At 37.6% G+C, this 17,565-nt stretch overlaps 1 protein-coding gene across 1 annotated transcript in view; it reads left to right on the top strand.

Annotated features, from left to right (window-relative positions):
- The window catches only part of TRIM24 (tripartite motif containing 24), a 58,209-nt gene that overhangs the window by 15,526 nt on the left and 25,118 nt on the right, over positions 1-17,565 (top strand). The window contains exons 2-4 of the mRNA XM_051784686.1: positions 5,913-6,031; positions 13,909-14,056; positions 16,346-16,478. Of these exons, the coding sequence (XP_051640646.1) occupies positions 5,913-6,031; positions 13,909-14,056; positions 16,346-16,478 (400 nt within the window). The remainder of the gene's footprint in view (positions 1-5,912; positions 6,032-13,908; positions 14,057-16,345; positions 16,479-17,565) is intronic.

Raw genomic sequence — 17,565 nt, 5'->3', positions numbered from 1 at the left:
CCACTACTGCTTCTAACTTGATTCCCTTAGTATGTTTCAGATTCTTAGAAGTTATTTTTTGAGACTTCTTTTACCTTCACAACTGCTTAGTGTTGATGGGAACATTATGGTAGCTGGCGCTAAACAGAGCAAGTGAGTGAAACAGTCAAGAGTGTCGTATGTTGAAGTATAGTTTTCATCCTTTCAACAAAGGATTAAAAAGAACCAGCTCTTTCAGTGCCTTCCAGACAGGCTTGGTTCTTTGAATGGTGACTGCCCACATGATACTGTGCTTACCTGCTTTTTTGTAACTATCATTTCTGGTAATAGATGCATTGTACTGTAACTACTGAACTATCAGCTGGTGGTAGATGAGAACTCGAAATAATGAAGACCAGAGTATGAAATTTCTTGCTACAAAGAAATGACTATTAGCTGTGTTGTGCTTGTAACTCTAAGATATGGGTCCATCTCCTTACCGGAGATTTTTTTTTTAATCCCAGTCATCTTTTTTTAATTAATAATAACATGTTAACATGCTGCTATTCAGGAAGAAAGGTACTACTTTCCTTGTTCCAGATGCTCGTGGATACAATGGACTTGAGCACTGTTGGTAAGATCCTGGAGCGTCTGCAAAATGGTATTTCAGTAGAATGTGTACATCTAAACAGCATTAAATCCACTTTCAAAATGTTATTTCAAAATTAAATACATGGCTGCTCAGAAAAAAATGATGGAAGAATATCACAGAATCTTAAAAATCCTTGCATGTTGTATACCTGAATTCATTACATACCACTTAGAAATACTTGACGATTTCAGGACTTGAAAGAATGTATTTTAATGAAAGAAATGCTCATCACGGTCAGCAGTGACAATTGGCTTAATTGTTGGTAGCTTCTGCATCATTGTGCAAGCATGTTCATTGCAAGACAGACTTTTTGTTCATCATCTTGTACTTAAACATTGTCTATCCCACAATAGCAGTGTTTCCCTTTGTTACCATTATGACACTTCTTATAATTGTGTTGTTGAAGAAAATGTGTTGGACAGCTCTGGATGTGAATATAAACTCTCCCTTCAGAATTTCTTAAAGTATTCAGAAGTGGCTGGAGAGTCAGTCCTTGCAAAATTTACAATTTATGAAGTCTAATATGCAATATCTGAAATGTTTGAAGATTGGGCACGTAGAGCAAAAACAATGAACCATTTCACAGAGCAGATGAAATATTTTAATTCAGCTCTGCAGTGCTTTCCAAGAAAGTCAATGCACTGCAGCATAAAAACTGGCCTGTAACACTCTTCCAGAGGGGGGATTACAGTAATAGTCTTTGTCTGGCTTTCATTTATTTACATTTTAAGGGATTTAAAATAATTTTAATTAACAATTAATGAATTATAATTTTAATAAACTTTCTTGCTAGATTGGTGGTTGGTTTGAATGTTTATACTTTGGCAGTAGGTACCAGTTTTCCCTTGAGATGTGCCTGCTTGTTGGTTTAACCTATCTCCCCTCCACTAGCAGCAGCAGTCTGTCACAACTAGATGGGAGCAGCTTTTTCTGGAACAAACTGGTTTAAAGAAGTTGCCAATTTTGCAGCACCAATAGCGGCTTAATGAGAAACAAGAGGAAAGCAGTAATTATTTTAAAAATTGATTCAGACATTATTGCACATGATATCGCTTCTCAAATTAAGTTTTCTAACTGTTTATTTTTAACTGGGAAACATGACCTGTGTAAATATGACCAGTTTACCCTCAACCCCATGCATTTTAATGAAAAGCCTTGCTAGTAGTAATGGTGTCTGTAGACACAGTGAGAGAAGATTCTGTAGGTCAACATTGAAATGCCCTAATTTTCTGTATAGTTAATGTTAAAAATCTTATAGCCGGCACTGCCTCCAGTCTCTGATGTACCTTTTATTAATATTAACTGGCCTGTCTGTTTTTTTAAACATTTTAACTGCATGTGTAATTCACTGTTAATATTTTTTGTTCTGAAATCTGTATAGTTAGAATTTCAAACAGAACATGCATAAAACTGAGAAAAATTGCTGTACAACCCCCTAATTATTTATTCTGTAATGACTGTGTCATTACAGGTAAAATTGCCAGTTACTTCCAAGCACTCAATTTAATTAAGAGAACTCTCTTTCAGAAAACTGGTGGATTTTTTGACTGATTTGTACTGAAGAAAGGGAACCATTAAGTCCTCCTCTTTTAGTAAAGCGCTTTGCATCTACAAACAGAAATACCTTCTTGGATCTACAACTGATCATCCATTGGCTTTATTAAATTGGCTCTGAAACGTGTTCGCTACAGTGAAGACGCAAATGAGCCAAAACTGGGGCAAACCAGAGAGAGCAGTCTGCTCCTATTGTCTCGGGATGCTTCAGTAGTCTGGAATGTACTCCCAGGAAACTGGGAGCCGAGTTGGAAATAATACTGTATATGCCATGAGTCTGTTGTGCTGAATGGGCTGAGGTGCCCTTTCTGTGGATGCACCATTAAGAATGGGCCATGATTTTCCCTACCTGCCTAAAATGCAGGCTAGCATTCCTTGGAAGAGACACACATGGTATGAGCCTGTAGCCAGTGGGAGCTGTTATGGTGGAAGCTCTTCTATCCTGGCACAGCCCCATTTGATTCACATTGCAGTACCTTATCCAGCTCATTGCATGGCATTGTTACTTCTGTTAGCAATGTGATGTCCTGGCCTGGTTCAAGCAAAGTCTGAATATAAAATTCCACAAAATTGAGTTTTGTATGAAGAGATGCTGCTAAGAAGGGTGGAGGTCTTCCCCTCTACTCCTCCTACTCAGGAGCCACATGGCTGTACAGCTGCATAAGCAACTCTGCTGGTGTTAAGATCTGATTATTGAGAGATACCTCTGTCCAAATTAAGGTGCAAACAAGGCCATATGCCAAAGTCAATAATATGTATTTTATTTAACATTGAATATGAGGTATAGAGGTAGAAAGAAATAGAATAAAGGGGAGGAGGAGAGAGATCAAGCAGAAGATAGTCACCACCCGTGGATCCAGTGGCATCCTGTTGGCCCTTCTTCTCCCTGGGCTTCTTGGTGGTGTGGGTCCCAAGGTCATTCAAAAATTTTCACTATTTATACATTTCAGTAAACAAAGGAATTAATGCTCACTGGTTACACAGTTCTCTTATTCTGTTGGTTGAATGATTGCTTCACGCAGTCTTCCCGATCTTCCCCTGACGGAATTACCTTTTACCCAGCTGGAGCTGATTTCCAGTTGCAAGCACAGTTGGCTTTCCTTGCGGCCCATAAATTCTGCATCCTTTGTGTCTACTACCAGTGATATGTTCTTCTCCCTAAGCTTTGTTTACCTCCTGCTAGGTCTGAGGTAACACCTGGACAATAGTACCACCTCTATCTTATCTCAAGTTCACGAGGTATTACAGTCCAAGTTCCGGATATCCATGGAGGCATATTCAGGAAGGGGGCTTCCGTGGTTGTTGGTGGTCACAGATGCCATCTGTCCCATAACCTGGGGTGGTCTTTGTTTGACCAGTGACATGTGTATGAGCAGTTGCTTCTTTACACAGTTTACCGTAGTGGGTATTTTTGTCCAGATATGTTAACCAGGATCTTGCCTCCAACAGACCTGGACTTAGTGCCATCCTGTCACTCCATTCTGTGCTTATCTCATGGCAAAGTCCTTCTGTGGCCTTAACAGTGTTTGAGATAGGCAGCTGTTCTCTTTAACTCCCTAACCTGGTACAAAGGAGCACATGAAAATGTGGGATCTGATCGCTTACTGTTCTCACAATTATCATGATGGTGATTATGAAACTTCTTCTAAGTTAGGTAATATGTTTTCACCTTCCCATTGGAGCCCACTGTAAATGCTTGCTCCATTAAAAAGAAATAAGAATCTTACAAAATTACTTTGACCCTGACACTTGAGATCTTTCACTTAAATCCACCATCCTGACTAAACCTGGTTTAAAACTGTGTGTAGCAGTCTCCAATCCAGAATTATAACAAAAGCAAACTTCCTCTCACACGGTGGCAGAAGAAAACACTGAGTTAAGGCTAGAAGGCATAAGAAATTCTAGAAAAAGATTCATGAGTTGTAGGCAGTTTTCCTTTTTTCCTTCTCCCATGTCAGCCTAGAATTTCTAAGTGATCTCTTGAACAGGTTAGTTGGCAGTATTCTGTTGGTGATAATGGAAATGAAACATTTGTTTTATGTGGATACATTTCCTAATTTCTCTCCTTCCCTGCCCTCCATATTTGCAATTCAGCTGATTTATAGACTCTACTTAATGCTGCTGATGAGTTTCAGTGGTTCCATGTTTAATCTTCAGTGGTGATGGTGTCCTCTTCCCATCCTTGTGCTGCTTCTCATGTTGCTTCAGCATAGGCAGTAGTGCATTTGGTCAGTGAAGCAGAACAGGGGATGAAGGTAAAGCTTGGGAGAGCAAGAAAAATACGTCCATGTCAGAATGAGTTTGCCAGTCTCATTCTGGCCAACCCATCTCCCCAACACATTCAAAGACCGACTCAGTCACTTGTGTTGACTCACAGCACTGGGCTTTGTCAGGGTCAAGAAAGAACAGTGAGGGAACAGGAAGAGGGTGGTTTGTAATTGGGACTGTTGAAAAATGTAAAAAAAGTCTTTTTTGGCAAGTGTGTAGCTTGAGTATTAGGAGATTTATTTATTGACCCTTGACTGTGGTAAATTGATTTGCTTAATAAAAGGAGAACTTCAGTACTTGGAGTTCTGTTAACTACCTGACATACCAGAATTGGATTTCTTAATGATCCTTCCTGATTATAGTATAAAAAACGTTACAAAAGTTGTAACCAAAATATAGAATTTGTATATCAAAGGAAGCTGCACAAATATGTGTTGATATGCAGACTGGTAAAATGGCAGTTATAGTGAAACCAGGCTTAACATCATAGGAGTTCAGATGAAAGTGAAATGCCTTGATAACAAGTGGAAAACTGCTTGCTGAATTTCCAGAGTGAAGAATTGCTTTAGTAAAACTGATGGACTTTTATTATAGCACTGCTTTGTAGTGGGTTGGCAGTTAAATCTCAAGCATCTATTGGAAGAATGTGCTAGTGAGACACTCATTTTCTTCAGCCAGGAAAGGTGTCTCCTTTAAATTGTTTATATAGGTCTTTTCAATTTCAACCGAGTCTACTCACAGCTGAACCCCAAGTTTTGAACTTGACTTTGTCCTTTTCGTACTCTTGAAAAACTAATTGTTTAACTTTTTGTGTTCCTGGTTCTCAGCTCTTTCTTCAACCTGGAGCCCAAGTATGTTATTGTCTTAGAATTGCACCCCAGTTTGTCTTGCAGAGAAGAGGAGGGAGAGGACCTTGATTGTTTGTTCCTTTGTCTTTCTTGCTTGCTTTCCCTTTCCTAATGTGAAGGTAGTCACAATATTAATACAGGTCTGCTCTTCCTCTCTACAGCTTACCTTGTTAATATTGAATGTATTACATTTCTGTGTCTCATATGACGTGGTTGAAGGTCATGTCACACTGCTGGCGTGTACGTGTGTGTATGTAATATCACTCAGTGTCATTAATTATTCCACACTAATAAGTGTTTACTTTAATCCATTCTATAACAACAAATTGTCAATGGGAATACATTATCTTTAGAGTAAAGGAATTAATTTTTTATAAGATTAAGGCAAATTCTTTATGGGATTGAAACAAAAAGGTGTTTGACCTTGACTGAAAGAATATGTCATTGGGGAAGAACATAAAAAGGTTACTTCAGTGATTAATGAGAATTAGCTTCTTTTTTCCCATACCTTATTAACGGGAGAGTATTAAAACATCCTCTCAAAAATATTTATCCTTGTAACCTGTCTTTGTAGTTGTTTAATATATCTTAGTTTGTGCAAGCATAATCAGATATTTTTTTTCCCCCCGCAGTCGGTGTTATCCGCTGTCCAATTTGTGGTCAGGAATGTGCAGAGAGACACATCATAGATAACTTTTTTGTGAAGGATACCACAGAGGTTCCCAGTAGCACAGTAGAGAAATCAAATCAGGTAAGTACATTAACATGTAATCAAGTTAACAACTTTTGCATGTGTATGCATATCCTTGGCTTCTTACTGTGTGGCCTTTCTGCTGTTCGTATGCAGGTAGAAGAACTTCAAGTACTTAGACATCACATGGGGTAGCTAGTCTAGAAAATCAGTTAAATCTGAAAATGCATGTGAAGAAGGTGATTGTCATACTGTAAGCTATTTCAATTGTTGATAGAAAATTTCATCATGATAGCAAAAGATAAAAGTAAGGAATAGGCACTAGAATGGGAATTTCTATACTTTGGGCAAGGTACTTCAGGCACTCTTAAGCAGGGACTCAACACTGCATCAGAAGATCTCAGTGTAAAATGGAATCCTCTAGTGAAATCTACTTTATTTTTCTTATCTCTGTATGGACAAAACAGCGCTAAATAGCTGGAGTCAAATTGCCAAGGAAGAAGCTCAAAATTCTAATTGGGGAAGATGGTATGTTCTAGGGGTTTCTTGTTTGGTTTTATTTATGTAGACTACTTCTTCGTTTTGCAGTCGAGTAATAGCCATCTCGTAAAAGCTGCTTATCTGGAAGAATTGTAATATTGGTGTGATTTTTTTCTCATGATGATTTTCAGGAGGCAGGTACTAGTGTGGAAGCTGTACCAAATGAATAATCACATCTGTGTAGGACCACAGTTTAGTAATCTCTGTTATCAAAATATTGCATGTCTTCATTTTTAGCTAGTAAGAGAGTATCTCTCATATCTCTTTACTCATAAACTTTTTATTAAACTCCAGGAACTTATTGTAAATAATTCAACCTCTTTGTATGGTGCTGCATTGTTTGTAATAATAGTACAAAAAGGTTGCTATGTCCCCGTCGCTTGCATTTCAGCTCATCCTTTAATATTTGGATGGTGGTCTCCTTTTATTTTGAAAATGACTCTATTTTCCTTTCCTATTTTAGGGACATGTATTATTGGCTCTTGATTTTTTTGTTTGGAGTGCAATGTCTTGGAGTGCAATGTATTCTGGTTGTTTCAAAGATTAGTTGAAATTTGTGCTCATGTATGTGAACGGGCACATCCCCTGGGAACAGATGAAATTCCCCAGTCAGGTTTGTGATACCAGCTCACTGAGTCCTGAAGGCATAAGTGTTGTCATCATCTCTGAGGAGCAGAACTTCTGTCTGGAAAATGTTAAACTGTGTTCAGCTTATAAGGAATTTTGAAACTGGATTTCTGAGAAAAGATAGACCTTACCAGAAACTGAAATTGAGTTCTGAGTCTCTGGAAGTACAGTGTTCTTGCAATGTAGGACTGTTTGACCTTTGCTTTTTTTCTGTGTTTGGGAAGGGGGAGGTGTTGGTTTGTTTTTTTGTTTTTCCCCTGGGTGTTGCTGGAAGATATCTGAGTTTTGCAGATGGTTGTGAGATTTACACAGTCTCTCAATACTCTAGGAGTAAGATTGACAAAATGCATAGTCCCTGTTGAAAATTTGTTAACTTTTATAGTGACTTTAAAATTAGGATGAGAAGCAAAATAACTTTGTTATGCAGAAGCAGTCCTGGATTAATTTGGGGGGCAGGGGCTGTACCATATCCTCTGCTTAGTTATACAATATGTCCTCTAAGATAGCACTTTGTGGAATGGTGATAATAATGGATTTTTTCTTTTTTCTCATGGGTGGTGACTTATTTTGACGTCTCTGCTCTCCCCACCCCTTCCCCTTTCCCCTCTCAGTTTTTCTTTCCTTTCTGTGGAAGTTAAGTGGGAAATTCCATCCACTGACTGGTGTGAGCAGATGTCAGGGAGGTTCTTGAAAGCCTTTATGTTTCCTTAGGATCCCTTCTCAAACTTCAGTCTTACTCTTCCATTCCATATTTGTTTCTCCCTCTCCCTAACACAGACCAGCAGTCTTGCATTTAGAAAGCGAGTCTGTTCTTCAGCTAAGTTCCCTGGCTGAACTAATCACACTTTCTGCAGCAGTTGAAGGCAAACCAGCAGACTTCGCTGAACCAGCAGAATAGGACATTCATGTGCTTTTCTGTTGATTTAAAAAAAAAAAATGGAGCTAGATGTTTGGTTAGATGCCTGCTAAGTGAGCATGTACGTTACCTCTTGGAAATGAATGATGTGCAGTTCTCTTTGTTTGAATAGATTTATTTTGGTATGATAATGACAGGTTTTGTACACTCCTTCATACGTTGACATAAAAAAAGCTACACCATTCTGAAAACCTCTCTGTTTAGGAACAGCAAAGTTAAATCAATAATAGTTAAACAGATTAGTGTCCTGTTCAAGGGGGAATATTATGAGGTTTAAGGATGATACAGCCTTCTAATCAGCCTGTCTTGTTTTGCCTTTGAAGGAGGAAAGAGAAAAAGAAAATTTACCATTAGCAAGATAGGCAACAGAGCAGAGGAATTAAAGTGGAAAAGATACTGACATTTGCAGGATATACTGGATCAGAGATTCTGTCAAAAACTTTGGCTATTTTATAGAATTTTTCTACTGAGATAGTTGATTTGTCTTTGATAGTTTGGCAGCTTTGTCAGGATGCTTTAGAAATTAGAATTGGAAGCAGGCCATGGGTTCTATACAAATATTGTAGCTTGGAACCACTGGTCTGTATCTATGACTAGCCTCTATATGTGTGTTGTCAGGAAGGACTAGTTTGTTTCAATTCAAAAGAAACTGCAAAAGATCTCTTTCAAATAAAATGTTTGGTTGTTTCAGATTTAAAATGGTACAAACACTAAAATAATTTTTAGCATATTGAATTAAAACTGTAGGAGTGAATGTCATATCATGGAGCCTGGCATTGTGGGATGAGAAAAATAACTGGAACCCATTGAAATGCTATCTTTTTATCTAAAATGATGTTTATCTTAACCTGATTTGAGCAGTTCAGTACCCTACTTAAATGGCTGTGCTTTATAGCAATTAGTACTGAAAGCTTCAGGAGAAAAAAAAGTGAGCATAAAGAAAGTGTAAAACTCCCCATTATGTATTCCACAAGGGCTTTCCTGGCTAACACTAAAGAATTTTGTGCTGGCTATTAGCATAGGAAGCTTTCCAGAAGGAAAGAAACAAACAGGCAATGCAGTTGTGATACTCTTGAAAGTAATCATTGTAGGTTGTGGACAACTAGGACATAAGTACTTCAAAAGAGCAGATGCTTTATAATTTTTTTCACATTGTGATTTCTTGAAAGACTTATCAAAATTATCAGCTTCTAAAGAGAAGTTTGAAAATAAAAACTAATTATACTTCATTTGTAAGAATCAGCAGAAAGCTGAAGCAAGTGCTAGATTTGAGTAAGACTAAAGGGTAGACAGGTGAGGGAAATTTAGGAACTTTAGAGAAATTTGGGAACTTTGACAGAAGAAAATTGTTTAATGTGTGGAAAACCATGAAAGTAAAAATGAAATGTGAGATTGATGCAGCAGAGATCATAGCAATAATATGGGTGTTGGTGCAGCATATTGATCCACTAGTGCATTTTAGTCTAGGTCCTAATTCTCATAGCTTCTGTGTCCAAAAGAGAACATGTATAAAAGTATTTGTTATTTTACTTTCTGTATCTTTACCAATTACTGACCAGAGAGTTTTAAATATTGTAGTGGGAATGAAGAAAAGCTGGGCTTTATGTGAGATATTGGGAATGTAACAAAACAAGGTACGAGCTTAGACCTGATACTTGATCCAGATACTGGCACAGCAAGTCTGACTGGCATAATGAGGTGATTGATGAGGACAATTTAGAGGAATGTTCTTCTAGATTTGTATGGTGTCAGACAAGCCACTATGTATTTTTCCAAACAAGAACTGTATGCTTAAGCAGCTTATAAAAGCTGTACCTGTGCCTAAAATATCTTTGAAAGCCAGTGGTTAATTGACTCCTGGAGTCACAATGTGGTGGTGTGTGCTTTGGAAAGATGTGGTTGTTGATCGGATGGTGGGGTTAGAAGGATGTTGTTGATGCGTTTTGAGATATCAACGCGATTCATATTTAGAGTTACATATAGGCAGGATTGCCCCAAACGACAGTCACTGTCTTTGGTGAATTTGTATGTGCCAAGAGATAGTTATAAAACTTTTAGCATGGATGGTTTTTGGATCCAGTAGGGGAAAGCATTGCATCTAATTTACACTGGTGAAGTTTGGAACATCAGTTCACTGAATATTCATCTGGACTGCTTTGCTCTCTTCCTTTGAAACCTTTGCTTGATTATTTAATCTCTTTAATACTTGAAGTATATTTAATTGGAAGAGTGGTTAGTTACTGCAGTAGCTGAGAAGACAGGTCTATTACCTGCATGTAAATCTGGGTCTTTTTCTGTTGCTAAAGCTTGTATATTTACTTAAAATACTACTTATCTGCAACATGCCGAGTAATTTCTACTTTCATTAAATTTGACTGAAGGCTGAATGAACACTTCCCGGGGTTCTAAATACTAGAACTAGTTACTGAATTAAATGTAATTACAAGGAAAACTCAATTAAAAATAAATGCCTGCTAACTAGAATAAAGGCATACAGATTAACTAGGGAGAGTTTTCTTTGAAATCACTGAAACGCTGCTTGTATGAGTCACAAAAATAAGAATAAAATAAGTTTTAGGTTTTGTAAGAGCATAACAAATATTTGCAGTAATTGTACTTCCATGTACTTTAGCTGTATGACTTATCCTAATAACTAGAAATTCTAGCAAAATCCAACCTGTGTCTGAAAATGCATATTTCAAATCAGAATTTTATAGAAGCAAATCCAGTTTCTACCTAGAAGGCATAGCTACTTTGACAGCTTTTGTTATGATGTCTGTGGAAAGCTTTAGAAATTTATTTTGCATCCACTTGGTGGCTTTGAAGGGTATAAAGTTGGAATATATATTTTTGGGCCTACGAAGGAGGAGTTTTGATTCATTTGGCAGCACCTGAGTATTGGTTATTGAATTACAATCTTCATCTCATTGTACATATAGCAGGTCAAACCAGTTGAAACAGAACAATAAAGCATATTGAAAAAGGAAAATAGACAAAACTCTTGGAATCTAGAAAGAATGAATTAACTTAAAAAATTCTTTGAACTTATTTAAATGCGCTGGCATGTAGCAAGTTCATCTGCCTAATTGTGCCAAAGGTGACCTGGAAAGGCAGTTGTGGGGGTTTTGTTTGTTTGATTGTTTGTTTTTTATTTGGGTTCCTGCCTTTTTTTTTCCCTTTTTTTTCCCTTTATTTTGCTTCTTTGACTTAAAGAATGCCTGAAAGACATTTTTTTTTCTTTGCTTATTTTGTTTTCACTGTTGGTCTTTTTACACTAGAAAACCAAATATCCAGTCTGTTATTCTCTACTCCGACTTGCACTTCTGGCTGTCTGGGGACACAGCACAATCATACCTCTCTGGCAAAAAGACCGATTTGAAAACTTTCTCATCTTGCCCAGTCAGTTCACTTGCCCAGTCAGCAGTGCTGATGTAACTGAGCCCTGGGCTCCAGTGATGTAATCAATCTGGTTTTACACCACATTCTTGCAGAGGGTTGCATTGGCACACCTAAGACAAAAGGAGGGAATTTCTTTTATGGGAGTTTCTGCCAGACAGAATGTAATGTTGAAGTAATGCCTCAGTGATACTTGTTGTTCCGAGTTTTTTTTCCCAGGAAACTGTGCTGAGTCAAGAATACTTTTCTTTCTTTCCCCCCCCCCCAAATGTTATTGAATTAAAGGGTTAATAGCAAGTGTTGTGGTTTAACCCCAGCTGGCAATCAAGTACCATGCAGCCTCTCACTTTGCTTTACTTCCCACCCCCCACCTTCAGTGGGATGGTTAGAAGAATTGGGGGGGAGGTAAAACTGTGGGTTGAGCTAAGAACAATTTAATAATTGAAATAAAGTAATATTAAATAATTATAATAATAATAGTAGTAGAAGTAGTAATGGAAGGTGAGGGGGGAGAGAGAGAGAGAGAGGAATAAAATCCGAGACAGACAAGCGATACTTGGTAAAATTGTTCACCACCCACTGACCAATGCCCAGCCCAGTCCCTCCCAGCCAACTTCCCACAGTTTATATACAGAGCCTGGGAAGCTGAAAAGTCCTTGACTTTGGATATGCACTACTTACCACAATGATGTTCTAGTTGTTGCTATCAATATTATTCTCATAATAAATCCAAAAACACAGCACTGTACCAGCCGCTAAGAAAAAACAAAAAACAGCTGAAATTAGGACAGCAAGTAAAAGTTTTCAATATCCTGATTACAGTTCACTTCTTTTAATGGCTTTATTTCCATTTTCTAGACCTTTATTTGTGATGTGTGGACCTTGGTATTTCTCCCTAGTCTAGTAGTCTGGATAGGACTAAGAATTTTTATTTGCTAAGAGAAGAGAGGGAAGAAAAATCAAGGAGAAGATAAAAAAAATTATATTATTTTGAAAAATAAAACTTTCAGGCCTCATTTTTGTAAAGAAACAGAGAAAGGGGCACAAGCCCAATTTTTTCTCCTTTGCAGGTCACCTTTAATGAAAAGAAACTGCTTCAAACTCCTAGTGACAACAAGAGGGGTCAACAACCCTTGTGTTGTAACTTCATTTCTCAGAAGATAATTGCTTTAAGAGGAAACATGATCCAGAAGAATAAACACAGCATTGGGAATCTGGAACTTCTATATTCAAATTTCAGTTCTGTCAGTAACTTGCTATGTGGCTTAAGGCAAGTTTTGTGCTAATTTTCCTCTTTTTCTTGAAGGGGAAACTGGGACATAGTTCTACATATGTATTTTCTATCTACATGGGATGTAAATATTTGCTTCCTCTTTGACTTAATCTGTATTTACCTTGTGTGGGTGCAGAAGTTGTTTCGTTGGGGTTTTTTTAATCAAACTGAAAGCAAAACTAAAATCTAAAATTTTCTTCTTTTTGCACCTGCAAGCAGAATTCTGTCACTGTGACCTGTAGGATATTGCAGTCTTCAGATACCTTGAGGCTTTGGTTTGCAGCAGTGCTCCATGTTGACAGAAATGGGTGGTAGTTACCTAAACAGTATCTGCATAAGCACGTTTGCTATTTTTTACTACCAAAATCCCCTTGAAGGTGGGACTACAGAGGCATTGTAAAGGAGGAGTAAAAAATGAAATAATGTTATGAACATGTGAAATGGTGTTGTATAACATTCAAAATTTTCAACGTGTTGTTCAAATTGTGGTTCCATAGCAATTTTTTCTTGTGGGCGTATTGACTCTGGGCAGAGAGGTTTTGGTCTGCTGTCATGTTTGTTTTCCTGAATTAATTTTTTTTTCCTAGATCTCTTGGGTTAAGTCCAAAGAGCCCCAGGAATAACAGACCACAGTTTGAAAATTATTATGCATTGGTTGCAAATCTGTTCTAGAGTAGCTTTTCTGATAAACCTAACTGGAATACTGTCTTTAAGTGGTGATGCAGAGATTCTTGAGAGGAACTCTGCTGTGTGTGCTTCATGAAACTCTAAGCAGGGGACCAGAAACTGAAATTAAAGCTGCTGTGTGAGCTGAGAGAGGCTTCTAAAATCAGAGGAGTGCTGATCATGTTCTGTCATTAGTAAATATTTCCCAACAGCATCTTGCATATAGTAAACATTGTATGGCTTCTAAGGGTGCAGTGACTGGCAGAAAGTAGTGGTTTGACTTTTATCATGTCAGGTCAAGATTTTAGAGTAACACTAACAAAATGACCTCTTTCTTTAAAAAGTCACATTCAGTTACTTTTATGCAGTTATTTATAGTGTTCCTGTACCTCGGGCAGTTTTCCATTCTAATTTTACTGTTCTCACAAAACTGTAAAAGTGCACTGATGATGTATGAACAATAGCTTGTATGTATATTCCAAACTTATTTTAACAGCTACCTTTCCTTCCTCTCGTCAGGTCTGCACAAGCTGTGAAGACAATGCAGAAGCGCATGGTTTTTGTGTGGAATGTGTAGAATGGTTGTGCAAGACCTGCATCAGAGCTCACCAGAGGGTTAAATTTACGAAGGATCATACTGTGAGGACGAAAGAGGAAGTATCTCCAGGTAACACACTTGATTTATAATTTCCCAAAGAATGCATGTGTGCACTGGAAAAACTGTAATGGACCACCACATTTTTTTTTTTAAGTGATACACTTCAAAAATTGTATTCCTGAATCCTAGTAAATGTAAAAGGACAGATTCATTTTGATATAGCCCTTTGGTGCATATGAATTAGTGGAACCATTTTATTTTTCTGGCTGGTAGTGGATATGTTTTCATAGTTTCCTACCTTCCAGTCACTTATTTCAATTTTTGTTGCTAAAGGCTGCAATCATTTGAGGAAATTATGGTGTTTCTTTGAATCTCCATCTAAGTGGATCTCTTAATTGATGCTACTAACAAAAGAGAAAAGTTATTTCAAGCGTTAGATGCATTAGAACATAGCTACTGAATAGGAAGACTTCACTAAGGCTGGGACTATGAAAGCTGTTTTTCTGTCAGTTTTTTCCTGTCAGATAGGCTGTAAAGTTATAAGAAAACCCTACAGGTTGTTTTTTTGTAGGAATTTTTTTTTACATAGATTTTATCTCTCACCTGGAGTGATTGCAAAGTATTTTCTAGACTTTAGAGATCACTTGCAGAAAATACTTTTTTAGGCATTTGGCTCCTCTAGTTTATCTAGAGGTCTACCAGATGGTTTATATGAACTTTATTGTTGTATTCTGCAGCAAAAGGAGCACTAATAGATTGTGTTTTTTCAGCATACCCAGTTAGCAATGAAGTGTGCCAGAATTCATGTTTTAGCTAAATATCTTTTAAGTTTGACATATTTTGCCTTAGAAATGAAAGGGAAGTACACTATGAATTGGGGTATTTTTCCTTAGTAGAATCTAGGATGATTGAGGCTGAAAGAGACCTCAGGAGATATCAAGTCAAGCCTCCTGCTTAAAGCATTCAGCTCAGAGCAGTTCAAGTTGCTCTGGGTTTTATCTCTTTGGGCCTTGGGAACCAACAGTGGTGAATGTGGTGTACAGTACAGTCTCCCTGAGAATCTTGGCTGTTCTGTAGTAGTAAAGGTTGTACTACTTTTTCACTGAGAACCTGTTTTGTTTCCATTTTTTCCCATTATTTCTTGTCTTTTAGTGACATTGTAGAACAATAATAAACATATTAGGATGTTGACAAACACTTTACCAGTTCTAATGCATCCATTGGACTTGCATGCTTTTTCTTGTAAATATATGAACTTTTGTGTGATGTTTATAAATTATTATATATTATTTTAAATATTTGCACTATAATAGAGATGCATTGTCATTCCACCCATAGGGTGAATTTTATATATAATGTGGGATTGAAGTTCTGCAATCTGTTGCTCAAAAGGTATCTTCCTCCATGATACTTTGAAGATATACACTGTATTCTGTATCCTACTTTCACATGGAGTTAGTCAAAAAGTGAGTACTGAGTGTATTTTCAGGAAAGGACAGAAGTAGTGGGTAAAAGTGGCTGATGGACTGTTAGGCAGAATGTGACTTGGTGGTAGGAATAGTCTCAGTTCATTCAGGCCTCCCTGAAGGATGCAGATCTGAAAATAACTTCTTCCAGATTTCTTGCAAATAAGTAGATGAATGGGTACGAAAAAAAGATCTTACTGATCTGCAGTGAACGATGTGCTACTGCGTGAAACCAGTTTTCCCTACAGGCCATATAATCCTCATGAACTCGGGTGCCCAACCTGACTCTCAGGAAATTAGACTTTGTTGGTTAAATTGTTTTAAAGAACAGATTTAATTTCTATGATCTGGTGGTGTTTCCTATGCTCTGTAATATTTACTCGCTAGAAACTGAAGAGAGATCCCTCACCTACTTAGAAGGGGGTCCTGAAAGGAAGTTAGTAACTCCTGCTTATTACATTCTGTATGTTTTACACTTTTGAATGCCTGTGTCTTGATATCCTCAACCCTCCTTTCACCAGTTCAACTGAGAAAGAAAACAGAGCATGATTTAAGTCAGCCATCTCCTCATCTCCATTTGAGAAAGGAACTTCCAGTCATGCAGTGTTTTGCAGCTGCAGCAGTACTGGCAACTCCTTTTTTTAAATAGTTTTATGAGACCATAATAGATTATGGTAATAGGTTCTAGACATTTTCCATGAGAGAGGGTGCTAGCTCCATGCTGGAGCAAGAGCGAGACATTGCAGTTTAGGCTTACAACTGTTATATTCTCGATTAGGTGGCCTGATACACACTTGTAGCATCTAGGGGAAGAATATGGTAAGAAAAACCAGGAGAATGCAAATCTTTGATAAGTTTAGGAGACTGGCTAACATCTTCCTTTATTCAACAGAGGCGGTTGGCGTGACCAGTCAGCGACCAGTGTTTTGCCCTTATCACAAAAAGGAGCAGCTGAAGTTGTATTGTGAAACCTGTGACAAGCTGACCTGCCGAGACTGTCAGTTACTAGAGCACAAAGAGCACAGGTATCAAAGCAAAGCATGTGTTTTATGCATCCCACTTATAGGGAGATAGCTTGACGCAGATTGGAGTTCTAACTGTATGGAATACAGTCAGGTGAAAAAAGTGCAAAGTAAAATTTTCTGCTTGGAAATGAAGCTGACAAATAAACAGAGATTGTATCCAAAAGAATGTGCCTGATGAGTGTGTGTTAGTCTAGAAAGAAACCTAATTCCTCCAGTTTTTAGTCTGGTGACTTAAACACAAGACCTTTCTTTTACTGTCAAGTTATTTGGATAGAATTTGTTGCTATGCAGCTCTTCAGAGAGTCCTTAGAAAGCACAGGGGCTGTGTTATGCAACTATACACTTCTGTGTAATTTCTCAATTTGTCCTTCAACAAGATGGTTATATAACAGAACATTACCAAACAGTCTCAGAATGGAGCAAATGGGAAATTTTTTCTGTGAAGAGCTCTGAAGAGCTCTTCCAAAGGAAGAATAAACCTACAGTTTGGCTAAACTGTACTTTGACAACACTATTTATAACACTCAAATCTTTGTGTTGCTGTTGTTTGGTCATCTCTTACTGGTCACAGAAACTGAAATGCAGAATTATATACAGCTTCTGAGTACAAGACAAAAGTCTTGCTGGTTAAAACATACAGAAGTGGTCTGGGACAGATGCACTCTGGTTAAATACTGATATGCTCGCTATACTTTATGCAACCACCCAAAAAGCTTGCTTGCCTGACCAGGTGAGCATCAATGGGTTGGCCACTGTTGCTCCTTGGAACAGGCTAAACATTGCTCTTGCAGAGTTGCAGTCTTCCTCTTGCATTCTCCTTTTCTTAGGATTTATATTCCTTTTATTTCTCAAATTGTTGATGATCTCAGTTCTTTGATTTAAAATGTTTCAGTTCCTGAATTTAAAATCGGTTCCTTGATTTAAAATGTTTGATTTGAAATTAAAACTTCTGCCAACTCAGCAATCTCTCTTCTGTTTCTACATCCTTTTCTTGCACAAAGTAATAGCTTACATGTTTTTTCACGTTCAAAGTGATGACTACATCAAAATATTAATTTTTCTTTTATTAAAATTAGGCCATGGTCAC

Source organism: Manacus candei, unplaced genomic scaffold, assembly GCF_025592945.1.
Source record: "Manacus candei isolate 608988 ecotype Guabito, Panama unplaced genomic scaffold, ASM2559294v1 h1tg000018l, whole genome shotgun sequence".
In the NCBI taxonomy this organism is placed as follows: Eukaryota; Metazoa; Chordata; class Aves; order Passeriformes; family Pipridae; genus Manacus; species Manacus candei.
Note: the sequence above shows the minus strand (reverse complement) of the source record. Positions and strands in the feature narration are given on the sequence as shown.